This window comes from Eleginops maclovinus, chromosome 8 (assembly GCF_036324505.1).
Source record: "Eleginops maclovinus isolate JMC-PN-2008 ecotype Puerto Natales chromosome 8, JC_Emac_rtc_rv5, whole genome shotgun sequence".
NCBI classification, from domain to species: Eukaryota; Metazoa; Chordata; class Actinopteri; order Perciformes; family Eleginopidae; genus Eleginops; species Eleginops maclovinus.
Window position 1 is genome coordinate 18,938,637 of NC_086356.1, and position 27,891 is coordinate 18,966,527.

The following is a 27,891-nucleotide window of genomic DNA, read 5'->3' on the forward strand; positions in this document are numbered from 1 at the left end:
ATACTTTGTTATATACCCTTTGTTGGCAATGACAGAGGTCAAACGTTTTCTGTAAGACTTCACAAGGTTTTCACACACTGTTGCTGGTATTTTGGCCCATTCCTCCATGCAGATCTCCTCTAAAGCAGTGATGTTTTGGGGCGCTGGGCAACACGGACTTTCAACTCCCTCCAAAGATTTTCTATGGGGTTGAGATCTGGATACTGGCTAGGCCACTCCAGGACCTTGAAATGCTTCTTACGAAGCCACTCCTTCGTTGCCCTGGCGGTGTGTTTGGGATCATTGTCATGCTGAAAGACCCAGCCACGCTTCATCTTCAGTGCCCTTGCTGATGGAAGGAGGTTTTCACTCAAAATCTCACGATACATGGCCCCATTCATTCTCTCCTTTACACGGATCAGTCGTCCTGGTCCCTTTGCAGAAAAACAGCCCCAAAGCATGATGTTTCCACCCCCATGCTTCACAGTAGGTATGGTGTTCTTTGGATGCAACTCTGCATTCTTTCTCCTCCAAACACGACGAGTTGAGTTTTTACCAAAAAGTTCTATTTTGGTTTCATCTGAGCATATGACATTCTCCCAATCCTCTTCTGGATCATCCAAATGCCCTCTAGCAAACTTCAGACGGGCCTGGACATGTACTGGCTTAAGCAGGGGGACACGTCTGGAACTGCAGGATTTAAGTCCCTGGCGGCGTAGTGTGTTACTGATGGTAGCCTCTGTTACTTTGGTCCCAGCTCTCTGCAGGTCATTCACTAGGTCCCCCCGTGTGGTTCTGGGATTTTTGCTCACCGTTCTTGTGATCATTTTGACCCCACGGGGTGAGATCTTGCGTGGAGCCCCAGATGGAGGGAGATTAGCAGTGGTCTTGTATGTCTTCCATTTTCTAATAATTGCTCCCACAGTTGATTTCTTCACACCAAGCTGCTTACCTATTGCAGATTCAGTTTTCCCAGCCTGGTGCAGGTCTACAATTTAGTCTCTGGTCCCCCTTGTCAGCTCTTTGGTCTTGGCCATAGTGGAGTTTGGAGTATGACTGTTTGAGGTTGTGGACAGGTGTCTTTTATACTGATAACGAGTTCAAAAAGGTGCCATTAATACAGGTAACGAGTGGAGGACAGAGGAGCCTCTTAAAGAAGAAGTTACAGGTCTGTGAGAGCCAGAAATCTTGCTTGTTTGTAGGTGACCAAATACTTATTTTACCGAGGAATTTATAATTAATTCTTTAAAAATCCTACAATGTGATTTCCTGGATTTTTTTTTCTCATTCTGTCTCTCATAGTTGAGGTATACCTATGATAAAAATACAGGCCTCTCATCTTTTTAAATGGGAGAACTTGCACAATTGGTGGCTGACTAAATACTTTTTTGCCCCACTGTACATGAATATGCGCTTCATTCAAAGAGTCAAGACCACCTTTATTTTCCTTGTAAACAGCATAAATCAATTCAGTAGCATTGAAAACCCCTACCAAGCCATTATTTACAAACATCTCAAGAATTATTACAGTCAAGGAGGAAAAACTGTAGGCAATAGGCTATGTTACGAGCATTTCATAAGGATAAGATGCTTTCAGGATGACTGGTTTCTATTACATTTTCGGATATCTGGTGAGCAGTAACATTCATAATAGTAAGCAAAGGAAGTGGAAAAAGATACAAGAAAACAAACAAAGTTTCAATATGGGGGAGGAAAGCAGCCTCAAAAAAGATTTGATGCATTCTTTAAACCAAAGCTACCACTCCATGCTCGCTGAAAAACTATGTTTAAGACAGGTCTAACCCTCAGTATTTACATGTGTGCATTGAAGTATTACACCTCTCTCACAAGTTATATATAAAGTGTTAATCTCCCCGCTTCTAAACCAAACCTGAAAGAGCATTTCATTTCATCATACACCAGGATTTAAGCACTATAAAGTAAATTCATGTTAGATAAAGTATGAATGAGCCACCCTTTTTGTGTCAATTATTGCATCATCAACAACATTTGATATTGGGAAGGGTTCATGCATCTGCCGTTTGAAGCACAGCAACAAACAACCCGTACAAAAGCATAAGAAATCTCACTTGTGCATTACAGCCAAATTTCAGAGGAGGTTAAGCAATTCAACATTCATTTGGGGAAGTAAGAGGGGAGGAAATAAACTATGATCAGTCACATGATACAGCTTCTCACAAAGCACAGTCTATGCAGAATAAACATTCAGGCAAAAGAGGTCAGGAAAATAGTTCAAAGTGCTTTATGGCTAGTGAGATAACAAGGGATGCAGCATAATCCAATTATTGTTTAACACTTTAGGTCGTGAATTCAAACACAGGTCTCTACTTCTATTTGAGGACGTTTATTTACAATTTTAGATCCCTTGAAAACTTTTCCTAAGATTTGTTTCTACTTCAACTTGAGGGTAAACAACTCGTACACAGGAACATGTCACTAGGAAAAGCTCAAAAGTTTAATTAATTTAAGTCCCTGCTACAACATGACCATATGCTAGCCTTATTTCGAAGTCCTCACAACATTCCTTTATCATAACCTGCACAGAACACTTGGTTAATAGACTTTCTAACTAAATAAGGATAAGGTTGGCGAGTATGAGGAAAACGGGCGTAAAGGAGAATATAGAACCACAGAAACTCAGAGGGAGGTGGTGTGGAGAATTCAATGACTTGTCTATTAAGTCGGTGGTTTATGGCCTTTATCTTCTTACAGCTTTCTTTGTTGAAATAGGGCAAAAATGAGCCGTGTGAGGCACTTAGGATTATTTAGTTTGGAAGGACGCAGGCTCTTACAGACCCCAGCCCAAATCCTTCTTTGTAGATACATGAATAAAGTAACTAGCTCCTGCAGTGAAGCTGGCTTAAACTCTTGCCATAACACCCCCATAGCCCTCCTAATATGATTCAGTAACTTTGCTTACACACTTCTACCCTGCAAGTGAGTTAGAAATGGGAATCTAAGAGCATAGAAATGCCTCGCGTTGCCATAAATCCAAGTGGAACCAACATCTGTGCAGTATAATAAAAAACTAATGAACATAAGTCTATATTACTCTAAATGTAAGCCATGACTGAACGCTGGGGACCGTTCCATACCAATAAAAACATCTCCTCCTATATGTTAATCTGTAGTTTGTTCTATTAAGTGTGTAATCCCTGATAGCATTAGCCTTAAACCTATCAAGACCCTTCCTTCTTCCTGGCCTTATTAAAAACATTTCCCCAAATGGAAATATAGTATTTACTGCATACATACAGCCAGGGCGGGGTGGGTATCTGTGCAAAAAACTACAAGACCAATAAAATAAGGGTAACATTGCTATTTATCTATCCTTGGTTGTCAGTTTTTCAATCAGCTCCTGAAGTGGAACCAGCTCTTTCCTGTCAATGAGGTTGAACTCCTGGAAAAGACAAAAGGGAACAGAGCAAAGAAAATTCAGAATGTCCACGATACGCTAGATTGTATTGCTAATATACAGTATATCTTATATACAAGTCGATACTGAAATGTCAGAGAATGTTTACCTGAACAAAAAAGATGAAGTGTTTGAACGACGTGTTGAGGTGGGCCTCCTCCTGCAGCTGCATCACAGAGTCAAAGTGCTGGTGGTAGATGTGAGCGTAGACCCTGAACAGGCGCTTCAGGATGGTCTTCGCCACGGACATAAAGTTGCGCTTGAAGGGGACACCTTGGGGGAAAGACAGGACAAGAAAGACTCTTATAACCTAAACAAAGATATGGATAATACAGTCCGTGGTTAGGTAGAGCAAATTACTTCAGTTATTAGTTTCAAAGTGCCCAAAAGTGTATTTTACAAACTGTGCTTGATATAATAACAATAGTGCATATATTTGATTTCTCTATAAACTAATATTTGCTCATAGTATACTGTGCAAAGTTCTTTGGTATATCTATATTTCATGTAAGTGATTTTCTATATCTATATACAGTGGTATGCAAAAGTTTGGGCACCCCTCTGAGATTTCATGACAATTTGCTTTTCCTTTATAATAGAAGATCACAGCAACAACATTTGTTTTCCTACAAAGATGTAGACGTTTTAGTGTTTTCCAGACCAAAATTCTTAGGGTAGCATTACATAGTTTTATTATAATAAAATAAAATGCAAAAAATGGGATGTGCAAAAGTTTGGGCACCCTTATAAATAGCATTCATTTCAACACCTGTACGGATTTATAGCTGACAGGTTGCTGCACAAAATTGCTTTGATTAGCTCATTAGACCTTCAATTACAAAGACAGGTGGAACCAATCATGAAAAAGGCTATTTAACATAGGTAATAGCTGGCTGTGCCTGGCCTAGGTTCTTTCTTAGGGAGTGGCAAGATGGGGACCTCAAAACAACTCTCCACTGACCTGAAAGCTAAGATAATCCAACATTATAAATTAGGAGAAGGGTACAAAAAATTATCTGACAGGTTTAAACTGTCTGTCTCCACAGTCAGAAACGTAGTTGTGAAATGGAAGGCCACAGGAACAGTCCGTGTGAAGGAAAGATGTGGTAGGCCGACAAAAATAGGGGAAAGGCACAGGCGAAGGATGGTGAAAATGGTCACAGAGAAGCCACAGACCACCTCCAGAGAACTACAACAACATCTGGCTGCTGATGGTGTAGTTGTTCACCGTTCCACAATCCAGCGTACTTTGCACCAGGAAGAGCTCATTGGAAGGGTGATGTGCAAAAAGCCTTTCCTGAGTGTTAATCACAAGAAGAGTCGCATGAGGTATGCAAAAGCACATCTGGACAAGCCAGAAGCATTTTGGAACAAAATACTGTGGTCAGATGAGACCAAGATTGAGTTATTTGGTCATAACATGAACAGGTATGCATGGCGAAAAAAACACACTGCATTCAATGAAAAGAACTTGTTGCCCACTGTAAAATTTGGTGGAGGATCTATCATGTTATGGGGCTGTGTGGCTAGCACAGGTACTGGAAAACTTGTTAAAGTTGAGGGCCACATGAATTCCTTACAGTACCAGGAGATTCTTGACAAGAATGTTCTAGAGTCAGTCACAAAGTTGAAGCTACGCCGGGGTTGGATTTTTCAGCAGGACAATGATCCTAAGCACCGATCAAAATCCACCAAGGAATTCATGCAGAAGCACAGGTACAATGTTCTGGAATGGCCATCCCAGTCCCCAGACCTTAACATCATTGAAAATGTATGGATTTATTTGAAGAAGGCTGTCCATGCACGGAGGCCAAGAAACCTGACTGAACTGGAGACGTTTTGTGTGGAAGAATGGGCCAAAATACCACCTGCCAGGCTTAAGGGACTTGTCTGTGGCTACAGGAGGCGTCTACAGGCCGTTATTGCAGCAAAAGGAGGCAATACTAAATATTAATGGAATTATTTCTTAGGGGTGCCCAAATTTATGCACATGCCTATTTTTGTTTGAATGCACATAAACATGTTTCTGTTTGACCAATAAAAGTTATTTCACTACTGAGATGTTTCTGTTACCATAAGGTATAACATATGTTAAAATGAAGTTGCTGCTTCAAAAGCTCAGCAAGTGACAAACTGATGCAGTGGTTTTCCTAAGGGGTGCCCAAACTTTTGCATACCACTGTACATGTTCTAATGGCTATTTTTACAATAGTTTTTTTATAAGTTTTTATTTTTTGGTTGCATTTCTTGCAATGCATCTTCTTATATGTGTAAACCAATTTTGTAATAAACCTGTTTCGGATTTCTTCAGGCTTAGCTTAAATAAAAACAATGCAGTGGAAAGATCACACAAATGAGCCATTAGCTACAAATCTTGAAAAGCCCTGACGGCTCAGAGCAATGAAAACTGATACAGCTACAGCATGTTTGCAATTGCAAATTTCAGGCAGGCCACAGCACGATTTCAGTAAAGTGCACACAATCGTGAGCGCAATAAGGAGGCACCTCATGGAAACAACACGTTCATCTGTAGTTGGGACAGTGTGATGTGTTGATTCAGTGAAGGGATTGGGAGTAGAGAAGCCTGATGGACAGCTTCTTCCCACAGTGTACATAGAGATAACTTAGCAACAGAAAAACTACACATCTATTATTCAATGGAAGCTGGTGACCGACAGGTAACCACCTAGGGCTGAATATGCACATGGTCCACTCTTTGAATAATTAACTTGGACACAAACTAGACTAATTCAGGAATAGAAATAATTTAGAGGTCAAGGTGGGATAAAACCTGACCAAGTAAAAAATGTTAAAAAGGTGTCCTGTGGAGTTTTTCTTAACTTGTGACCCCACTTTTTATTTAGCTGGAGAAAGGCTTTGAGGCACTCCTTGTAACAAATGAATAGCACTTATTGATCTAGCGATGATGGAAAATGAAGCACATTGTATCAGTCCTCTTCAGTCATCGGCTCTTTTCATTGAGATTCACAGAGGAAAAGACGAGGTATTTATTTGTGTTGGTTTCCATCCAGCTCCATTAAGGCTCCCTGCTAGATAGCCCAAGCCTCTACTAGTTAGGAGGAGGAGAACCGTGTTGGTATGTATTTAAACCCTTCTCAATGAGCCTATACATTATCAACTACAGGCAGTTCTAAATAAGTTCATCTGGAGAATAAGTCAAATATATTTCGGGAGATGAAAATAACCACAAAGAGTTTATTAATTTCTGCTCAGCTGATGACAACTCAGATGATCTCCCCTAAGGACTTTACTAATAATCCATTTCAGCTTGTGCCACACATATTTATCTGTTAACAATGTTTACAAAGTGTATATAAATGCTTAAGTTCAATTCCATTAATATGAATTATCTTGCATGCAGTTCAATTTTATAGCAGGTGTTTTCAATATTGAGTTAAACAATCCGACAAGAAAATAATCACGCATTCAGCAGGTTTATGTTGAAAGCTGAGCAATAACAGAAAAACCAGAGAACATAATAAAAATAAAGAAAATAATATCAGATAAGATAAAGAAAGCGCTTATCTTACCAATTTTTGAAGGGAAAAGTGTCTCATCATCAAGCTGGTCCTGCACCCAGGTCATGAGGTAATCAATATACTTGGGCGCGGAGCATTTGATGGGCTTCTTGATGTTGGTTCCGTCCGCCCAATGGTACTCATATCTACAGAAAAAGCAATTACAAACATTATACATTGAAGAACATTAATCAATTCAATCTAGGTTCACAATCATTCACCACTGACGTCAATGAAGTGTGCAACACAATGGTATTTCTGCCTTCAGTTTCACTTCCTCTTTTACAAAAGGCTGATTCAAAGTCACCAAACACATCATTCCACTCGCCAGGCAGGTTTGGTTTTAGACTCAACTGTCGGTCTGTTTGTTGTCTGTCAGCAGGATTATGATTGGCCTGCTTTGTGATGCAATAATTGGAAAATGTAGTTCCTGACTGGCTAAATAAATGTCTCAATGCTCTAAGCAATAAAATGTCACACATCTCCTTTCTAGCATCCATGTTGTTTTCTTATAACGAATTCAAGCTTGTGATCAAATCTGAGGAGCACATGAATACAACGTTGGCCTTGAGGGAGGTTTGCACTTTCGTGATACGATTCTATTACACATATGGATTTGGTGAATCTTGTATAAGTCAACACAAATGTTGTGAGCTCAGCTTTCCCTTTGAGATCCAAGTTTGTAAAACATCAGACAGAATTGACGGATCCTGGCAACACAGGCTAAACTGATGACTAGGGTAGATGTTTCATATGATGTCTTCTGTATCATGAATATAACTTCAATTGTCACATCTAGTTAATTGAGGTTATTTTGTCTGACTGACAACCCCCTACCAGCCCTGTTGAGCCTTGACAGAGGAGGTGAGAGAGGAAAGGCGTGTGGTTGGTTTTATAAGATAACAAACGTACTTAGGACCAGCAGACATGACTGGACAGCTTTCCTCTGTGCAGAAATCTGTGATGGTGCCATACAGCATGTTGATCTGGTTGAAGAAATCCACAGCTAAAGAAAAAGGCAAAAAGAACAAATGCAAATTAAGTTTACATGAGAAATATCTTTCCTCCCAGCACAAACAGCTTGCATCCCCCCACTTCACTACCCTTATCTAAAGTACACACTGACCCCAGTAACATGGAACAAATTGTGTTATCACTCATTCCCACAGGCATAGAGCCAATTCTGGCTCTCCATCAATTGGAGAGGTCCTTTTAAAGGGTTGGCAGCGTTGGTGTTGGTGCTCCATGTGCCATCTCACAGGAAAAATTCATATTGAACAGCTGACGTGTGAAGTTTGAGGTCCAGCGTAGGGGGACACCATGCCTTAATGACTGGCTTTACTCAGTCATCAAATAAAAAAAATGTTGTCTGAAGAGTTTATATTCATAGCCATGTGTAAAAAATGATGTAACCTCAGGTCTGTTGCTTTTGCCATGCCCTCAACTTAACGCATCAATTGTCACCGAGGGCGTAGAAAGACAAACAGGTGTATGAAAAGAGACAACAGGGCTACAGAACGTCATAGGCACTCAGGTGGTTGAAGAAAACTACAGTTGTTATACAGTCATAATCTAGCCAAGGATCTGTTGCTGCTACTGTTACTATCTTTTACAATGAAAGGCCATAAAAACATGGTGTTGGGGGATGTTATGCACAGGATTTTATTCTAACTTCTCTTTATTGTGCAAGCTTTAACAGCTTGTGTAGCATTGATTACCATGAATGCTTTTCCACTAACCATATATAAAATAGGGCTGTTCGATTTTGCCCAAAAATTAAATCCCGATTTTCTTCTCTCAAAACCCGATTACGATTTTTTAGTGAAAGGACAAAAGAAATGGCAAAGAAATTATTTCAAATATGCTATTTTTTATTGAAGATTTTGAGAGCTTGTAGCGGGGGTCCAGCACATGAAGCAAATGTTGGAAGCAAGACTTTTCGACTGTGTATATCGGGGCCATGTCTGTTGCGATGTGAAACGCGACTGCATCCGTAATATTTTTCCACCTCCTTTCGGTCTTGTCGTATGGTACAACACGTGAAAACGAAACTGGCAGAGTTACTTGCTTCGGAGTTGGTGGTGGTGTTTTAGCCGCATCTGCGTTCTCTTGTGCGGTCCGCGCTGCAACACACTGCTGCCATTCTGGTACATGGTTTTTGTGGCGGTGTTGAAATAAGTTAGTCGTGCTGTGGTCTTTAACTGCCACGGACTTAAGACAGACTTTACAACGCGGAGTATTTTGCTCTTCATCCGAAGCGTCGAAGCCGTACCACTTCCACACAACGGACCTGCTCTTCTTTTTGGCTACGAAATCCAACGCCGACATGTTGTTTACATTGTGTGGGGGAAAGCGCGATGGGAGGACGGAGGCGGAGGTCACTATGGCAACCCAGCGAAGCCAAGATACATGAACGGGGGCTGTACCGTAATGACCCTAGTTAAAGTGAAAAATCGTTTTTAACGATTTACACGTTTTTAACATCGTCCTTACTAAATAATCGCAATTACGATTTAAAAACGATTAATTGAATAGGCCTAATACAAAACCCAAGAATACAAATCTTGCAATGAGCAGAAAGCTATTTCAGTGGCACACGTAACAAAGGTAGCGGACGCGCTAAATAGTTGACAGATTTTTCTTTAATGTTCAGTTTACATTTTGTAAAAAGAACCATTCGATGCAGTTCATCCTAATAAACTTCAAGAGACTCAAATAAAGGAATTTAATTATGTATTCACTACCATAATTTGTTAAATCTGCATTACACCAGTTCAAAGAAAATGACCAGAATAAAATGTTAATCCACTTCCTGTTCTACTGTAAACAAGCTTAGACACTAGACATCTCAAACCCTAAGGGCTCTCTGAGGCAGGAGGAAATTCAGCTTCGACCGACGAGCCGTCTCAATTCAGAGAAAAATAAACAAAGCTCTCACAGCGCAGACAATGAGGTCTATTTAACATTCACAGTGGTTTTTCCAGCATGAATGCACAGGGTCCTCAGTGGGAATGCCAAGATCTTACACCCTGATAGTTCACTCTCAACTGATTCTTGATGTCGACTAATTGCAATCTCAGGAGCAGGATTACTGAGTAGCATGCAAATATAAAAACTAAGAGGAGAGGGAACAGATGAAAAAAATATATATGTGTAAAGGTTCAGACAGTCCCAGGATTTAATAAAGTTAGACTAAAAGATCATTTTGTGCAACAGTCAATCATAAAATTAAACACATAGTTAATCCATAACCACAAACGTAACATATTGTTAAGTCTGTTTCCTTGGTCTTATCTTAAATATTTGTCATTGTTGATGTTGCAAATGGAGTTGCTATGAGGCAAGAAAAAAATCCAGATTTTATCTGACAATTAAGTATCGTACAGTTACTCTGCCAGGAACCCAAATCAATACAGGGTGTATCAAGGTAAAAGGAAAGGTCAAATGGGTACTTACTGTTGACTGCGACCCACTCATTTAAATCTTCCCCCTCGGGCAGCATGACTGCCATGCGCAGGTTTCCACTTCCCAGTGTAGCCTCTGCATGTTTCAACAGCTCGTACTGATGAGAACCCTCCGGGATATTCTTCTTGGGCTTGAATGTCTTGGATGAACGGTTTCCACTGTGAGTCACATCGCAAACAGGAAGATAGTTAGTGTGATAAACAACAAAGTAGTCAGATATGATGACGCATTCGTGAGTTCACAGTGGCCCTGGCCCTAGGTGAGGAACTATTGCTCACATAAAGTCAGTATGTTCTTAAAAAGCTGACAAAAGACTTGAGCTCTTGTTGACTTGGTTTGTTTGGCAGAATGAGAATGGAGGACAGGAACAGTATGTCTCTCTGTGTATAATGAGGCCATTTGGAGATGGGTGCTGTATTCAATCCCTCTAATCGCCCCATTAAACAAGAATGAGTCACCACAACACGGTAGGTCACAAACCAAAAACCGTGTTCCCTTTAATAGGAGCATTAACACATAGACCTAAACCCATCTCAAAATCAACATCCTAGATCACTGTGACAATATGTCTATTCTAACAGGTCAAAACAACATTTACATTTTGCTTAGTAGAAATCAAATGCCTTAAAGTAAAACGTTTTCATAACCTCTCATTCTGCTCAAATGTGCTTTTGAGGAACTTCGGCAATACATCATTAGGAATCAGCTGTAAATAATCCAATGTGGAGCTGTTCCAATTATACCACCACATATATTTGTGACGTAAAGGACATGTCAGAAGTTTGAATCAATTTCAGATCAGTAGCACCTGAAATAAGTAGTGTAAATTGACCTTTTTGATTGTTGCTTATCTGAGGTTGTGGATTTTTAAATCGACTAATTTACCCAACAGTCACATCCTCACTAGAGATAACATTTAATGTTATCCCTCCATCCTCTGATTTGATCCACAAACAAAGGTGTTTGTGCTGCTTAGGAAATACCAACAAAACTTTGTTACTTTGTTCAAATTTGGTATCAAGATGTAATTGTGCGTTGTGTTACATCAGGACTGCTGGATTAGCCCTTGGCAACAAAGTGCTCGCTCCAGCAAATACCCAGGCCGGACAGACATCCCCTCTCAGTTACAATTTGCTCTGGCGTTGGTACGATGTATCTTAAAAGTTTTGTGACGTTAAAACAATGGGCTGCATATGATTTCCTATAGATGTCAATGGTTATTATCATAAAAAGATTTAAAAGAAACGAAGTCAACAAATCACACATTCGGAGGTGATCCCAGCAAGTAGACATAGCCCGTATTATGCTATTGCTAACTAGCTTGCTTTGTAGCGCTAACACTACTGATATTTCCATAACATAAAACAACATGGCAAGTCAGAATAAGTATTTATGACATATATTACTCACAAAAGAAAGCTCATGTTTCCTTGGACCGTAGAAAAATAACTCTCCTGGCAAAAAACCTAACAAGCAGGTCAGACCAAAGGGATTGTTTGAAAAAACTCCACACGTCCTCGGTTATGCTCAGGCTTCCTTGTGTGGTCCTTGTAAAACATAAAAAATAACTATAACTATAGCAGAAAGAAATAGTGTCTACACGTCCGTATGACAGAAAATACATAAATTGTGTCGAGAACTTGTCCACTGGATGCTGTTCTGTACGCTGAGAGGCAGCAGCGTACTGAATGTAATGCTAACTTCTTCATCTGACATTTAAAGCAGAGTCGACACACTTATGTCGCGTGCTGCCATCTAGTGGAGCTACATATTCAACACTACTTCTCCATTAAGTTTATTTCAATGTCATTAATTCATCAATTACAATTCATTTAAAGGAAAAACGTACTGTATCTATTCATAAAAATGCAAGGTATGCTGCCTTCATGGACATCTGTGATGACATTTTTTTCCTTATTTCATTTCAGCTTATGCTGGTTTGAATTCCCTTCACCATTTATTTCCACAACTTCAACTGTAATTAGGTTAGAGGAAAAAAGGATTTAATACAATGTAATAAAAAAAATATTTATATTTAATAATATTTTATTTTTAATAATTGATTTCGGCACCAAAACATTTTCCCAATTTGGGATCAATTAATCGTATATTATCTTGTCTTATGAATTGGGAAAACTACATAATATGCAAATGCTTGCCTTCTTTAAAAGACTATCCACGGCCTTACCTCAACTCCCCTCAGACATTTTATCATCAGATGGACAGCTGCAGATTGGATAACAAGAGGTGCAGCAAGAGGAGATTGCATTATTCCACTCAGGAAATGTTATTTCAGTCAGTCTTCGTTTTTCTGTTAAAGCGGCTCAGCAAGGAATTCATTCCCAGCTACAATCAGAGACCAGACTCCATTCAGTTTATTTAAATCCCAAATAAAACATGGTTTTCATCTGGCAAGCGCTACCGCAGCATGTGGTGCAAGACTACCAGACTTTGCAATAGCTTTTTCCTACAGACCATCAGACTACTCAACTCATCCAGGAAAATTCCATGAACATGACAACCCTGGCACCCACAATGACCAACTGAATGTTAATTTTAATCAAAAACTGTAGGCTACTGTACTTTGCTCTTCACATGCAAAACATCATCCATAATTACAGACATACTTATCTCAATGGTGCTGTTCTGCACTTTACACTTTACCATATTGCACTTGTTATTATTACACGTCAGAAACTATATTCTATTCTGCCTGTCTGTATATGTTGTGTTTAAATCTGTGTGTACTACCGTGTTGTGTCTCAAATTTTACTTGCACATTTGGAGTATGGGGAAACGTAATTTCAATCATCTGTGTAATTACTTGTACTAATTGCATGGTCTGATTGACAATATAGTTCATTCATTCATTCATTCGGTTAGTGAGGAATCAGCTGTCAACACTGATGCCATCTTCTGCACTGTACAACCCACTGTCTCTCTGCACTGCCTGTGTTTAAACATGTTCTTTAGTGATTTTAGGGTGACAGCAGCTGTGTGCAGCGACAACAGATGAAAAATAGCCTCTTGGCAAACTCTGGTACATTTACAGACATTTTGATGAATTTACTGTCCCTGTTAAATAAATGAATCAATAAATAATTGTATTGTACATTGAATATTTGGTTGTAATAGTGGAATACTTACAAATATAATTGTGTTTACCTTACCACTGTTTCTGCTTAAAAGAATAACCTAATGCCCTTCTACTTTTTCTCAAGAGCAATGTCCATGGACTTACTGTAAGCAGGACATTGTAATACTTCCAGTACTGGGTTAGATATTATTTGTTACATTTCTTTATTATAATTTGTGTGGAATATTTTTTCTTTTACAAAATAATACAGAAGACGTTTGTTACCCTAAGAAAATTAATGACGTTGTATTAATTCGTCTAAATCCTGTCTAGTGGTTTTCGTTGCATAACAATAACACAAAGAACCTCTAGATGTCAATGTGGTACATTTACCACCATTTAAATAAACGGGCCATGAACACAACACATCCAAAGGGTTTCAGACAAGCCTTGCTGCCTTCAAAGCTATCGTAAATATGTAACCTTTCTAGGCTGCATTGAAAACCTCTTCTATCCTTCACCTTGTATCCTCTTTCTCACAGCCAATCTGTGTCTTACCAACATTGGATTGAGCACGTGCATATTTCCACGAGGTGAAAATGAAAAATAATAATCGGTATACTAATTGGTGGACATGTTTTGGCTTAAACCCGTCTTGCACTAGGACCTTGCGGCCGTGTGTCAGCTGATGAGGCAGCCAGATATATTGCGTCTGTATGGCCCGCAGCTTTTTCAGCTTGTTGCGAAAACGGATGTGGCTCCTGTAACAGGCCCATGTCTGAAAACCCAGACAGACGGTGACATTTCAACAGAAAGTCAGCTTCACTCGGCTCAGTCAACACAGGTAAAAACATTTCTGCATCTAAAAAGAGGTTGTGTGTCTAAATAACGCACCGTTAACATGTTCTTGTGTCTAATGGGTAAGCGTTTAGTGGGGCGTTTGATGACAAATCCTCAATGTTATTTCTTTATCCGCAGCAGCAGTAGAGCAAGATGGAGTGTGAGTGGAAGCCAGACGAGCAAGGACTTCAACAAATTTTACAGCTGCTGAAAGAGTCCCAGTCGCCAGATACTTCCACACAGAGATCCGTCCAGCAAGTATCCTTCCTCAAGACAAACATTGATTATAACACATGCTTTGTTACATGTAAATACTAGCCCGGGTTATTACCGTTATAACAGGTACGCAGGTGCCTACCGGTCGGTGCTTTTTGTCTCCAAGACGATAGAGTCAAAGCAGGCCGTGCCGTGCTAAAAGGACTACTGCACAGTTATAACATTGGAGAGTAATGTACAATGTCAGGTTAATAAAACAGTTCGCTGCTGTACAAATAAACGTCGCACGTAGGCTCGATACAGCAGCTTTAATAGCACACCAACAAATAAATTCAACAGCCGATGCATGTTGCAATTGCATATTTTACATTCAAAATGTCAACTATTGTATATTTCCAAAGCAAGCAAACAATTATTAGGTTAAATGCACGTTTATTGTAATAATTCTCTTATGCTGATGATGATGAGGATGATGATGATAATAGGAAAATGTTGACATATATCCTATTGTCTGCTCATTGTCATTTGAATTATCTGACATTCAAAATAAATCACTACACTAAAATGTGTACATAAAGCTTTTGTGCAAATACCATTGAGTAAAAGCAGAGATGACTTGTTTTGATAAATGCACAAACATCCAAAAATATACAACTCTCATGAAAAGGACACTGTCAACGGAATAGAAATCATAACTTAGTTATACTCTGACAAAACTAACCTGCTCAGCATTAGAAATGAATGAAAAACTGAAAACCTGAAGGACGCTACATAAATGTAATCTTTCCGTGTCCCATTTGCTCCACTCCACAGATTACTGAAAAATCCATTCATGTTTGAAAAATGACTATAATGACCGACCCAACCAGCCTAATCAACTAGCATTAGAAATAGATATTCACTACATCAAGGACTGGCAACACGAAGCAGGGAAGCTGTCTGGAAGCTGTCCGGAAGATGTGTAGTTTAGTAATCACTGCTGTGTAACATTTAAAATACCCTATAAATCTTCTGTTTTCAGCTTGTAGATTTCATATTAGAGAACATTTATTATGCACTGCTCCATGCTGCCGCCCCTATGTATCTTGTCTTGTTGCACGCTGATCTTAAATGATTTGCTTACGTAAATCTTCATATGTACTGCATCATTAACTCATAGACAAGCTGTTGTGAAAGCCCTAAATACGCCATCTGTCAGGGGACGTACAGGACTCAGTCGCGTCATATGACATATTTATGACCCCCCTCCACAGCCATACACTCGCTCCCCCTCACACACCATTATTCTGTTTCATTACAGCACTTAACTGCTTAACATTTGCTCTTTCTACACATCTTCAGATGAGAGAATCCATCATTACATTGTAGTAATAAGTGATGATGTGCTCTCTCACAGCCTTTTAACCTGCCTACGTACAGTGTCTTCCTCAACCACTTTTCCCAGAGACTCGAGCAGCTGAACCAGTATCCAGATTTTAACAACTATTTGATATTTGTGCTGACAAAGTTAAAATCAGAAGGTAAGCCCTTTCTTTTAATCTGTGTTATATTTTGTCATTTTGCTGTGTGTGTGTGTGTGTGTGTGTGTGTGTGTGTGTGTGTGTGTGTGTGTGTGTGTGTGTGTGTGTTGTGTTCCTAGATCATCTGACAGTACTGGACAGTGTGAATGTCAGACATGTCAATTTTATGTAACTGTTCAGTGACAGGTCTGTTTGGCCATGACTCCGAGACCCGATGGCATCTTTGCTACAGATGATGTGGCGCGCAGAATATGGGTCACTCTAATTTTAAACCTAATTCCTGGCAACACTCAGCACTTGGCTTGGCTCTCTGCACAGTAGAGCACCAAAATGTTAAGTGGTGTTAAGACATTTTAGGATGCTGTAACTCTACTGCTTGTAGCTCGGATGCAAGAAACACGTATTATTTACCAATTTACAAGGACAAATATTTTGTGTAAATACATTGCTTCTTCTTGTTAAAGCAAGGCTGTGTATGTTCCTCTGCTTGCATGCAGGGTTAAGTGAAAAGGAATATAATGGCAACAATATCCTGTGATCATCTAAATTGTTATTTTACAATTCACTTATCTGTCTTTCCTCCACCCTCACAAGATGAACCAACGCGGTCCCTGAGTGGGCTGATACTGAAGAACAATGTGAAAGCCCACTATCAGAACTTCCCTAATGGCGTGTCTGATTTCATCAAGAACGAGTGCCTCCAAAACATCGGAGACTCCTCTCCTCTCATCCGGGCCACCGTGGGTAAGTTACGTCCTGCGCTGGAGTTAATGGCTTGCTTTTATTGAGGCTTAATTAAATGATCACTAATTTGCATGTTCATATCTACAGCAACACAGATCCACCCCAGTACTCTAGTGTTGGATTTTTAAAAGCAGCTTTTAGGGATGTCCTGTGTGATGTCTGGTGGTGTTTGCTTTTTAATTTGTTAACATCACTAACCTACAGCTGAGAACATCAATTATTTTTGAATTATTTGGCAGTAGACAAAGCAGGTGAAGAGGCCTGCTTTTTGTGGTTTCCTCCTGCCTAATACGCCTCGAATGGACTCCTTTTGTTTTCTGCTGTAACACAGTGACATCACTATGCGCTTCTATTGGCTAGCGTTTCAACATATTGTATTTGATAGGCTGAGGGGCAGGACATCTCTAAGTTGTTGACTAATCACAACAGACCCAGCCAGCTAACCAATCAGAGCAGACTGGGCTGGAAAGAGGTGCTGCAGCACAGGCAGTATGAGAAAAACAAAGAGCTTTTTGAACATTAAAGCATGGAGACAAATACAAATATGAACCTGAAAATGAGCATATATCTGGAGATGGAGATTCCTGTTTATAAATATTAGATGTAATAAAAACATTTAAGAACAGTTTTTCATTCCCAATGCTAACGGAATGTGTATGAAGCCTATCCCTACACGTCAATAAGTGTAATGTGATCTTGAAAGTCTGCATTGATTTTCGCTCATGCTCTTTGTTTTGTTTGTATCATAAGGAAACTGCATCGGTGCATAAGTTGCTCTTCTGTCCCACTGCTCAAACTATAGTGAATCCTTCACGTTACAGGTATCCTCATCACCACCATCGCCTCAAAGGGAGAGCTACAAAACTGGCCGGAGCTTTTACCTCAACTCTGCCAGCTGCTGGATTCTGAGGACTACAACACATGTGAGGTAAGGATAAAAGCGGTAGATGTAGGTCTCATGTCAGTGGCAGGGCCTGTCATATGTGGTAGCATCTATTAGACATACACTGTACTGACGAACCACTTTTTTTTTTTTCATTGGACTGGATTGATCGGCAGCAACCTAAATATATTTCTGTATCGATTATTATTTGTTAACGCAAAATCAAAATGAGAGAAACCCTTTGCATAAATCTGAAGTATTAGACGAGATGTACTCAACTACTCAATTAGCATTAAATGTGGATTAAAATGTAAAACTGAATGCTGCCAGAGTTATTTATACTTTTCCAATCTACAATGTACTGTCAGGATTTGCCGGCGTGCTTCAATAAAAAATGTTTGGCACACTATGTTGCCTTCTGAAGCAATTGGATCTGCGTGCATTAGACTTAAACATGATAGTGTTTCTGGCTCCACCAGTATCTGTATTGCAGTATATTTGAGAGATTACACTTGGCTTATTTTAGATATTTTGGTATGGTATGTCTTTGTTGTATTAATTGGAGCTGGCGGAACATTTGGCTAGTTAAACATTATCTAGTTATTCTTTTATCATAGCTGTGTGTGAGGAAGAAAGAGAGACAAAGTGTATGCACATTTGTGATCACACACTCGGGCTATAAGTAGGCCTGTCTGGGCACACAGCGCTGCTTCGCTGTTTATTTGTTTATTTATTTATTGTGGGAAGGGAGGAGAGCTGGGTCAGCTGTAAAGCAGCATCTGGATAGCATCCTGCTGGCCAGATGAGCTAAAGGCAGCCTCACAGCTGGAGGGGAAGCCACGACCACAGATTATTCACCATGGAATCATTTGTTCTCTTCTATCCTTTTTTACCAGAACCATTATGACCCCATTTTCTGATGTCATAGAAATACCCAGAATAGCTTTTATAATATGCATATCAGCAAAGTACAATGTAGAGTTGTTCTGTTCTTTGCTGCACATGTCATCTTGTTTAGTCCATTCTAATCCAATTCTTTGCATCCTGAAAATGTATTAAACCCATGTGACTGCTTTACAGTACATCAGCTCATGTCATTGCGTAAAGCAGAAGGGCTTGCTGTGTGAACTCTTCATCATATCAGCGCTTGTGCAGTTGCAACATCGATGCTGGGGGTTAAATGCTCCATTGCAACAACTGCTATAATAAGAGTGCAGTAGCTAGTAGTGGATGCTGGGTCACCTGATCTGTGTAGTGGTGTTGAACCCATGATTAGGTTCACAAGAAATCCATGGTCGTTAACATGCTGTCAGCCGCATGTGCCTCTGACTCGGTAGGAAAAGATGGAAACATTACACACACAGAAATTAAGCGACATGTTGAACTTAAATGGAAATTCAACTGTGTCAAAAAGGCAGGAAATAAGTACTAGCTACTCAGTAATGCCATATACTTCAATGTTCTGTGACAGAAAAAGGCTCTCCATGTAGCACCACTGTCAGCCTCCTCTCTTCTAAAGCTCATTGAGATGCTGAGATTTAGGTCAGCTATTTACTGCAGAGGATCTTGAAGTGTATGTGTGTGTACAAGGCTTAACACTGAACGGCGACCAAATGTAGCAACTCCTCATAAGGCTCCCTATGATTTTGAAAAGCAGCTTGGAAAAGCTTCTTAGCGTTTGATGTAGAAGATGCTTAAGTTGCTGCTGGATCAAAAAAAGTGTCTTGTTGTGATATAAAGTACAAACTATTTATTTAAAAATATTTTGAGTGTATTTGGCTATTTATTATAAAGTTGGATGCATATGTGTTTTGCATTTCCATTTATTTCTTCATGCTGTTTCTATTAAGTATTATAAGTACTTTTAACAGCCAATGGTGTGCTAAATGATAGAACATGCAATGCAGAACATGTTGCTTCTTCACAAAGACCTTCCTCGGGGATCTTTTGTTGCTTATATTTTACCTCATTTTTACGTATGTTTTACAAAAGCTAAATGAATACATGAAATGTTATAGACTAACAGGCAAAATCACGGTTTTCATCAATCATGGTTTGCGGTTGCTGATAGCGCCATGAATGTGCGCAACTGCTATCTGCCCTGTCTCAAGGTCCGATTCACACAGACATTGCTAATGTTGTTACTGGGTAAACTAGCCCATAAAGTTTTGCAGCTGAGTGCAATTTGTTCTTTTTTTTTTTGCATCTGATTGTATTATCCACATGGCAAAGTAACATCGTAAATGCGCCTGAGTGCAATGCAATGGATGTTGGGGGTGAGAGTCAGCCGGAGGCAGGATGGGTTGTCAGGAAGGACTTGCTAGAGTGCCACTTCCACGGAAATCTCCTGGAGGCAGAGAGGAAGAATCGAGGAAAGAGAAAAATACAAGCTAAGGATTTAGGAAATGAGACAGGGAAAACATAATTAGTTGATCTGCTTGTATGATAACCTTAGATTGTCCTTGTTTTTTTCCCTCATGTATTTTAAGTGACATTATAGGTTGCCTTATCCATTTATTTTTCATGACATAAACCCGATTGCGTCATGTCAGAATAAATGATTGTGAGCAGACCCCACGGTAGTCTGAATGTGCAACAGCTCTCTGAAGACGCCAATGACTCCACTTTAATTGCGTTGTGCAATCAGTGCTGAATTGGAGTGTTTTTGGGTCTCATTTGTATAGAAAGAGGCCCGTGCAAGTAGCAAAGGAGCACCGAGACGCTATCTGTTTGACCCCCTTTATGGTGTTTTGAGAAATATACTGACTTGTACAGCTGTGACAAGAAGCTGCGCAGTTCTTTTGTGCATTGTCACTGAGAAATACTACAGTTTAAGTGTCCTGGAAAATGGCTAATTGTTTGTAGCTCTTTCTTCATTAAGAAAATGTTTGTCAGATTCTGGGGATCTTCTAAATACAACACCCATCAAGTATCCATGTCGAGCCAAACTAACTTTTAAAGGTGTTGACTGTTGCCATCGTGACCCAGAAATAATCCACACCATTACTGCCACGCTTTGATATCTATTCTGGGAGTATGTTTGGTGGCTGCCAGTGTTCTGTTTCAGAGCAGTGTGCACTTTGTAATATAAGCAACCAGGAACATGCACGCTGGCCCTGACCCATTTGATCAGGAGAACATGTCCTCTGTGCTGTGAATCGACAACAGATCGATGCAAGAGGATCTTCATCGCTCTGTGACTGAAATATCCTCAGTATGAGTGCACAACGGTCTCCAACTGAGCCAATGGTGTTAGGACGAACAGAGGGTTAATGGGATACATGATAAAGGCGTGTAGCTGTAAACATTAAGACATATGTTATCATATGTTGGAGTATTTCATCTTTTCATTCTTTTGAACATACATGCACTTCTGCTTTTGCAGCCGCACCATAGGTCGGTTTTCTGTGGTTTCAGAGCAGCCGTTGCATGAGGAGCCTCCACGCTGTACCCTCTCTCCAGCTCTATAAAAAGACAGGAGCAGGTGTGTTGAGTGTAATGTTGGTGGATGCCTTTATATAGGTTTTGCCTGGGAGCAGTTTTACTGTTGAGATTAATGCAGGATGGAATGGTGTTGCGTAGATCGAATTGACATTTACTCAACAAAAATGAACATGTATGAAAAAGCTTTGTCACCTCAGCACCCGGGACATTAATCACATTTCAGAGCCGGAGTCTGAAGGAGCTGTTGCTAAATGCATGCCTCTCTTTTTCTCTGGCTGACTGTTGTCTGCATGACTTACATTCTCCCGTTTAATGACCTTCCATAGCAGGACTTGGAGGGAGGATTGCATTTGAGACGCTTCAGCGTTAACTGGAATGCTCGAAGGCCACTCCCATTTCTCTGCCCTTCTCCAGTCCACACTCGGACAACGTGACGCCAGTGGGAGCGTTCTTCTGTCCGGTTCCCCACATCTTTATGTGGGATGAGTTATAATGAAGCTACGTTTCAGAGTATTCTAGTGCAAAGAGCTTCAATATGATGCTGAATTAATTATTGATTCATTTAAAAAAACTGCATTTGTATTCTGCTTTGTAGGAAAGCTAGGTTTTATTGTATTGTCTGGAAAATTCAAAGATGCTACGTATTTACGAATCCAGGCTTTAATCAGATTAATCAACAGTGAAAATAGTTGCTGATTCATTTTGACTCAATGGGCTAATAAACGTATCATTTTAGCAAATTATTTATCGAGCATACATTTTTTAACAATTCGTCAATCTGCTCAATCCGGCATCATTTATTTTTATATATATATTCAATGTACTATTCAGCTACATCATTTCTAGATTTGAAGGTTTCATTTCAAAGCCTCAACACCAGAAAACATCATACTATAATACTTTATTTTAGTCTCGTTAATAGTGAACGCATGATATCACCCCCCAAAAAGCAAACCTATTTATCAAGGTTAAAATTGAGCATCACTCTTTTGACCTTGGTTACACTTTGTCTCCTCCTGTCTGCGACCTTGACACAGTCTCCTCCTCATCCCCTCCTCATTATTCCATCCGTTTGGCTCCTGCACATTTTTTCGAGATGATTCTGTATCTGTCATCTGAAAGGAATGCCGACAAGGGAACGGTTTCCATGGAAACCCATTTCAGACACTGTCGGTGTCAATGCTGTTTCTTAAGTCGGCTTCTCATGCTGCATTTCTGTGCGACAGACACTGAGATCTTCAGCATAATGTGATACATGCGCTAACCTTCAGTTGGGAAGCCAGTAATAATAAAGAGATGTAAGAGAGAGAGATAGATTGTGTGTGTGTGTGTGTGTGTGTGTGTGTGTGTGTGTGTGTGTGTGTGTGTGTGTGTGTGTGTGTGTGTGTGTGTGTGTGTGTGTGTGTGTGTGTGTGTGTGTGTGTGTGTGTGTGTGTGTGTGTGTGTGTGTGTGTGTGTAAATGTGACTGCTTGCCAACTGTTTGAAGGTTATTAGAGCAGAAGGGGATGCATCCTATTGAAGATCATGGATGAGGGAGGAGGAAGAAGACTTATCTGAGCTCTGTGCACAACAACACCCCCTTTATCCCTTATACTTATGTAAACATAGATTATATTACATTTGCTCCCTGCAGAGCCAAAATAACATGAACACATATTAAATTATGTGGAGATTATATTGCAAAACTGTGGTTTCACAATAACAAATTTTACCTTCAGGGTGCGTTTGGAGCCCTACAGAAGATCTGTGAGGACTCCGCTGAGATTTTGGACAGTGACATTCTGGATCGTCCTCTCAACATCATGATCCCCAAGTTCTTGCAGTTTTTCAAGCACAGCAGTCCTAAGATTAGGTATCAACTTCTTTTCATAAAAAGTTCATTTTACTAAGTTAAGAGGTAAATGTGGGTAATGCTACATTATTGGTGTTATTACATTAGAATACAAGTGTACTTATGCATTGATGATGTATGATCTTTAGTTTATTATACATATTTTTGGTATTTTGTGCTGCTCTGTGATTGACTTCAAAAAATGTTTGTATTTGTTGCATTTACAATCTAACAATCATTTATTTTTTCCCCTTTCCTATGATTAAGAGCATTTCTATCTGCCACATACTTTAATCCTAAACAAATCATCTACTAGTGAGTAGCAGCACATGTATATCCTCTGAAAGATACATTATTTTTACGAGACAGACTAAAGGTCTTTATAGTGTTACGGTTTAGCCTCAGTCTGTAGTAATGCCACAGGCTTGTTAAGAAGAGAAGACTTCCTCTCATCCTCGGAGGTCAGATCAGTGGTGGCAGAGCAGAGAAGGAGACAGGGGCTGCATTCATAGTGTGCTACATGTGAGGAGAACATGTGTGTTTCCTAAGTGCTGGTTATTGTGTTGCAGGTCTCATGCCATTGCCTGCGTGAATCAGTTCATCATCAGCCGGACTCAGGCTCTCATGCTGCACATCGACCCTTTCATTGAGGCAAGTGAGAGTAATGCAGATTAACACTTTGTTGTCATGGACACAAAGCAAACCATAAACATGAACATACTGTCTGAGGCCAGACCGTCTGTCAACAAGGAGAATCACCCCCCTCCCTGTAGGTCAGTAGCACTGACTGCTCCCTGAGGATTCATCTGGTTTATCCTCAGCTAGATTATAGGTTGACTAACACTTCTATTAATTATTTGATTCATCGATTGAATTGTCAAATTGAGTTTCTCCGCAAAGCAATAACACCACTTAAATGTGCTCGTTTACTGGAAATCGGTCAATCAGCATTAGGGAAGCATTAGATAACGACTTGTCCACTGAAAAAAGAAAGTCGGCTTAGACCAAAGCAAATATTTAGTTGCCAAATCATCAAAGACATAGCAGCCACACTGTGGTTTACCCCTCACTGCTATGCTTTGTCAAGCCTTTTGTTTCAACATCCTTTCTTAAAATCCTGATTTACTATAAAAGCGCAAAAATTCAAGTCATGATTAGGTTTTACTTCTGCTTTAGTGTTGTCCCTTTTTAAAATGTTCTTTAAACATTAAGATTCTTAATGTATTGCTTTGATTGCTGGATATATAAATATATATATAAAATATTGCACACATCTGAGGGTAAAATGACCTAAAGGGTCGACGTTTTAATAGCAACCGTAAATGATATACCATCTTTAAAATGTGCAGTAGTAATAAAACAGCACGAGGCATACTGTACAAACAAAATGGCCCAACAGTTACAGAGAGAAGATGTGTTGCAGTATGGAAACTTTTACTTATTTCAAAATGCTACTTAGTCCAACACAACTCGTATCTATTCCAGAAAGCACGTTGTGTTTCAAATGCTATGCAACTAAGTATTGTTTGTGGTAGTTATTGCTGTTGCACACCGTGGAAAGACAACATTTGACCTTTGCTCCTTTTTATCCTCTGTAGAACCTGTTTGCTCTGGCGACAGATGAGGAACCCGAGGTGAGGAAGAATGTGTGCAGAGCTTTAGTCATGCTGCTGGAGGTTCGTCTGGACCGCCTCCTGCCACACATGCTCAACATCATAGAGGTGAGTGAGGTAGACACAGACTGAGAATGTGACGCATGTTAAATGAGGATTAGTGAAACACAGGGGAAAAGATGGAGAATGAATATGTGTGCTTTTTAGTAGTTGTATTTCTATATTTCTATAGAGGTGTTTCTAGGCAAAACAGATCATTTCTTAGCGCCATTTGTTTTCAGAAATGATAGAAGACACTTCAGCGAGCCACACCGTTTGACTACTAAATCTGCTGCTGAAAATAGTCCACAACAAATGCAAGTTTACTCCAGTTTTAGTGAAGTTTGCTGTAAACTACAGTACCCAACTCGTTTAGGAAACAAAAAGTATGTATTCACAGACATGGTAAATAATGAGAGTATAATGCACCGCTGGTTTTGCTCTTTTAATGGGATGCGTTTCTATGAATATGTAGAAAGACAATCTTTTTTCTAATAACTCCTGTAACTCCCTGTGGAAGGACATGCTGGTGTTGCATTGGTATTTTTAGAAGAATATATATTAAGTTTTGTTAATATAAAAGTATATAAGATATTTGCTTTCATTTCTTCTCAGTACATGCTGCTGAGGACTCAGGACCAAGATGAAAATGTGGCCTTGGAGGCCTGCGAGTTCTGGCTTACCCTGGCAGAGCAGCCTGTGTGTAAGGAAGTGCTCTGTGGACACCTCTCTCAGTAAGAACACACACACACACACACACACACACACACACACACACACACACACACACACACACACACACACACACACACACACACACACACACACACACACATGAAGCCAGAATCCACCTACTGACACTGGAGTGTTAATATTGGATGCTGATTCATAGCAACCTTGACAGCTAGCTGGTGAAGACCTTGTACTGGGATGATATTCTTCTTCCTCACATCAAGTGGGCTGTTTAAGAGCCCTGACTGTTGACCTCGGCTGTAACATCTGTCAGCACGCTGTCACATTAAACTGCACCAGCAGCAGGACCCACATGTGATTGATTGCCCGTGGTCTCCGACCTATCCTTGCCCTTTGTTCTCATCATCTTTCCTTTGGCCCCTGTTCCAGGCTCACTCCGGTGCTTGTCAACGGGATGAAATACTCTGAGATTGACATAATCCTGCTCAAGGTCAGTCTATACAGCCTAATATTTGTACCTGTAAGTAAGAGGATGAATTGTCCCATAACTCAGGATGACATGCAGTTCAGTTAAGGGGTTCATGTGGCATACAAATTACATGTGAGTTTTTACACAGAGATTTATAGAAGCTGATTTTTTCTACATTCTTTATTAGGGGGACATCGAGGAAGATGAGGCTATTCCCGACAACGAGCAGGACATCAGGCCGCGCTTCCATCGCTCCCGCACAGTCGCCCAGCAGCACGAGGAGGACGGGATCGAGGACGACGATGATGAGGACGATGAGTTGGATGATGATGACGATACCATTTCTGATTGGAACCTGCGTGAGTTCAGAGCCAGTGCCAACATTTCCCTCCAAATGAAACACCTCCCTTTGGTTAAAAGCTAGTTAATGAATGACTTGTCTTTTTTTTGTGTTTACTGTACCCGTGATGTCTGTATGATGTTTGTCCGGACACTTCTATGTTTGTATGTCTCTCTGCTGTTCACGGAACATTAGGCAAGTGTTCGGCTGCAGCGTTGGACGTGCTGGCCAACGTGTTCAGGGACGATCTGCTGCTGCCCATCCTGCCCCTCCTCAAAGAGCTGCTCTTCCATCCAGAGTGGGTGGTTAAAGAGTCTGGCATCCTAGTGCTGGGTGCTATAGCTGAAGGTAAGAAGTGGGGGCAAAACACAAGATGTAAACGTTCCCCAGATGATGGAATATGACTGCTTGAAATGACTCTCCCTGTCTCCAGGCTGTATGCAGGGAATGATCCCGTACCTGCCTGAGCTCATTCCCCATCTTGTCCAGTGTTTGTCTGACAAGAAGGCCCTGGTGCGATCCATCACCTGCTGGACACTGAGCCGCTACGCCCACTGGGTTGTCAGCCAGCCCCCAGATACTTACCTGAAACCCCTAATGACGGAGCTGCTCAAACGCATTCTGGATAGCAACAAGCGTGTGCAGGAGGCTGCTTGCAGGTAAGTGCTGACGGAGTCATTTTACAAATAAAGACATCCTTCAGGTGTTGGGATGCATGCATATTAATTTAAGCTTGCTGTATGATGGTTTCTTCCCTCTGTCCTCTTAGTGCCTTTGCCACTCTGGAGGAAGAGGCTTGCACAGAGCTGGTTCCCTACCTGGCGTTCATCCTGGACACACTGGTGTTCGCTTTCAGCAAGTACCAGCACAAAAATCTGCTCATTCTTTATGACGCCATAGGAACTCTTGCAGACTCAGTGGGGCACCATCTCAATAAACCGGTATGCAGAACAGAAATAAAAATAATAATATTTATCCTCACATTTAATTTAAATATAAAATGAGCATACACAAACAAAACAAACCTCATTCCTCATTTCTCTTTTGTTGTGCTAGTAGTGGTAAGTGTTACTCGACAAGAAGACAACTTTTGTAGTTAAACAGCAATTCCTTTATTGACGCTAGCCATAGTTCACTCCACGCTCCAAGCGCAACAACCAACAACCAACTTCCTGTTTATTTCACAATAAGAGCCCCTACTTCCGTCTACTATGTCAGCTCTGATACAGGCATTTATATGTAGTTACGTGAACATAATTAAAACTGTATGTAAATATAAGCATGTTAACAGTAAGCATGCTATCTAGATTTGTCTGAATGTCTGGGTTTGTGCTTTACCATCTTTTATGATCATACCCAGTCACAAGTTGCATATTGTTTGCGTAAAGGCCCATTTATTCTGTGTTGTTTGTCAGGAATACATCCAGATGTTGATGCCTCCACTGATCCAGAAATGGAACCAGCTGAAAGATGAAGACAAAGATCTCTTCCCTTTATTAGAAGTGAGTCTCTGATGATGTAGCAGATAGTGACTCAGTTGTGTCAGTCCCAGTTCTCTGAGTGTATGAACAGGCTGCTGACTGTGTCTCCCCCTGCTTGCCTCCCTCAGTGTCTGTCGTCTGTAGCCACTGCCCTGCAGAGCGGCTTCCTGCCCTACTGCGAGCCTGTGTACCAACGCTGTGTCAACCTGGTGCAGAAGACCCTTGCCCAAGCCATGGTGAGTTTGTAGGACTATGCTCTTATTATTTTCTGAGAAATGTAAG

General features: G+C 40.4%; 2 protein-coding genes across 6 annotated transcripts in view; one reads left to right on the top strand and one right to left on the bottom strand.

Annotated features, from left to right (window-relative positions):
* Positions 1-1,397: 1,397 nt before the first annotated feature.
* Positions 1,398-12,117, bottom strand: LOC134868178 (MOB kinase activator 1B). The gene is made up of 6 exons (XM_063889106.1): positions 11,830-12,117; positions 10,411-10,577; positions 7,867-7,960; positions 6,967-7,100; positions 3,525-3,688; positions 1,398-3,400 (listed from the first exon to the last, which is right to left on the bottom strand). The coding sequence occupies exons 1-6, from the start codon at positions 11,841-11,843 to the stop codon at positions 3,323-3,325; spliced, it is 651 nt and encodes a 216-aa protein (XP_063745176.1). The 5' UTR covers positions 11,844-12,117; the 3' UTR covers positions 1,398-3,322.
* A 2,118-nt stretch (positions 12,118-14,235) lies between these two features.
* The window catches only part of tnpo1 (transportin 1), a 23,487-nt gene continuing 9,831 nt past the window's right edge, over positions 14,236-27,891 (top strand). For 4 of the 5 annotated variants that reach the window (XR_010166289.1, XM_063889612.1, XM_063889614.1 and 1 more), the window contains exons 1-16: positions 14,236-14,339; positions 14,474-14,593; positions 15,996-16,071; positions 16,666-16,815; positions 17,637-17,743; positions 22,862-22,995; positions 23,544-23,625; positions 24,573-24,695; positions 25,242-25,360; positions 25,749-25,809; positions 25,976-26,147; positions 26,324-26,476; positions 26,562-26,787; positions 26,898-27,069; positions 27,544-27,630; positions 27,738-27,845. Coding sequence is in view for 4 of the 5 variants with exons in the window: in XM_063889612.1 (XP_063745682.1) it covers positions 14,489-14,593; positions 15,996-16,071; positions 16,666-16,815; positions 17,637-17,743; positions 22,862-22,995; positions 23,544-23,625; positions 24,573-24,695; positions 25,242-25,360; positions 25,749-25,809; positions 25,976-26,147; positions 26,324-26,476; positions 26,562-26,787; positions 26,898-27,069; positions 27,544-27,630; positions 27,738-27,845 (1,875 nt within the window). In the remaining variant the exon portion in view is untranslated. The remainder of the gene's footprint in view (positions 14,340-14,473; positions 14,594-15,995; positions 16,072-16,665; positions 16,816-17,636; positions 17,744-22,861; positions 22,996-23,543; positions 23,626-24,572; positions 24,696-25,241; positions 25,361-25,748; positions 25,810-25,975; positions 26,148-26,323; positions 26,477-26,561; positions 26,788-26,897; positions 27,070-27,543; positions 27,631-27,737; positions 27,846-27,891) is intronic. The other variant, XM_063889613.1, reaches the window with a different exon arrangement.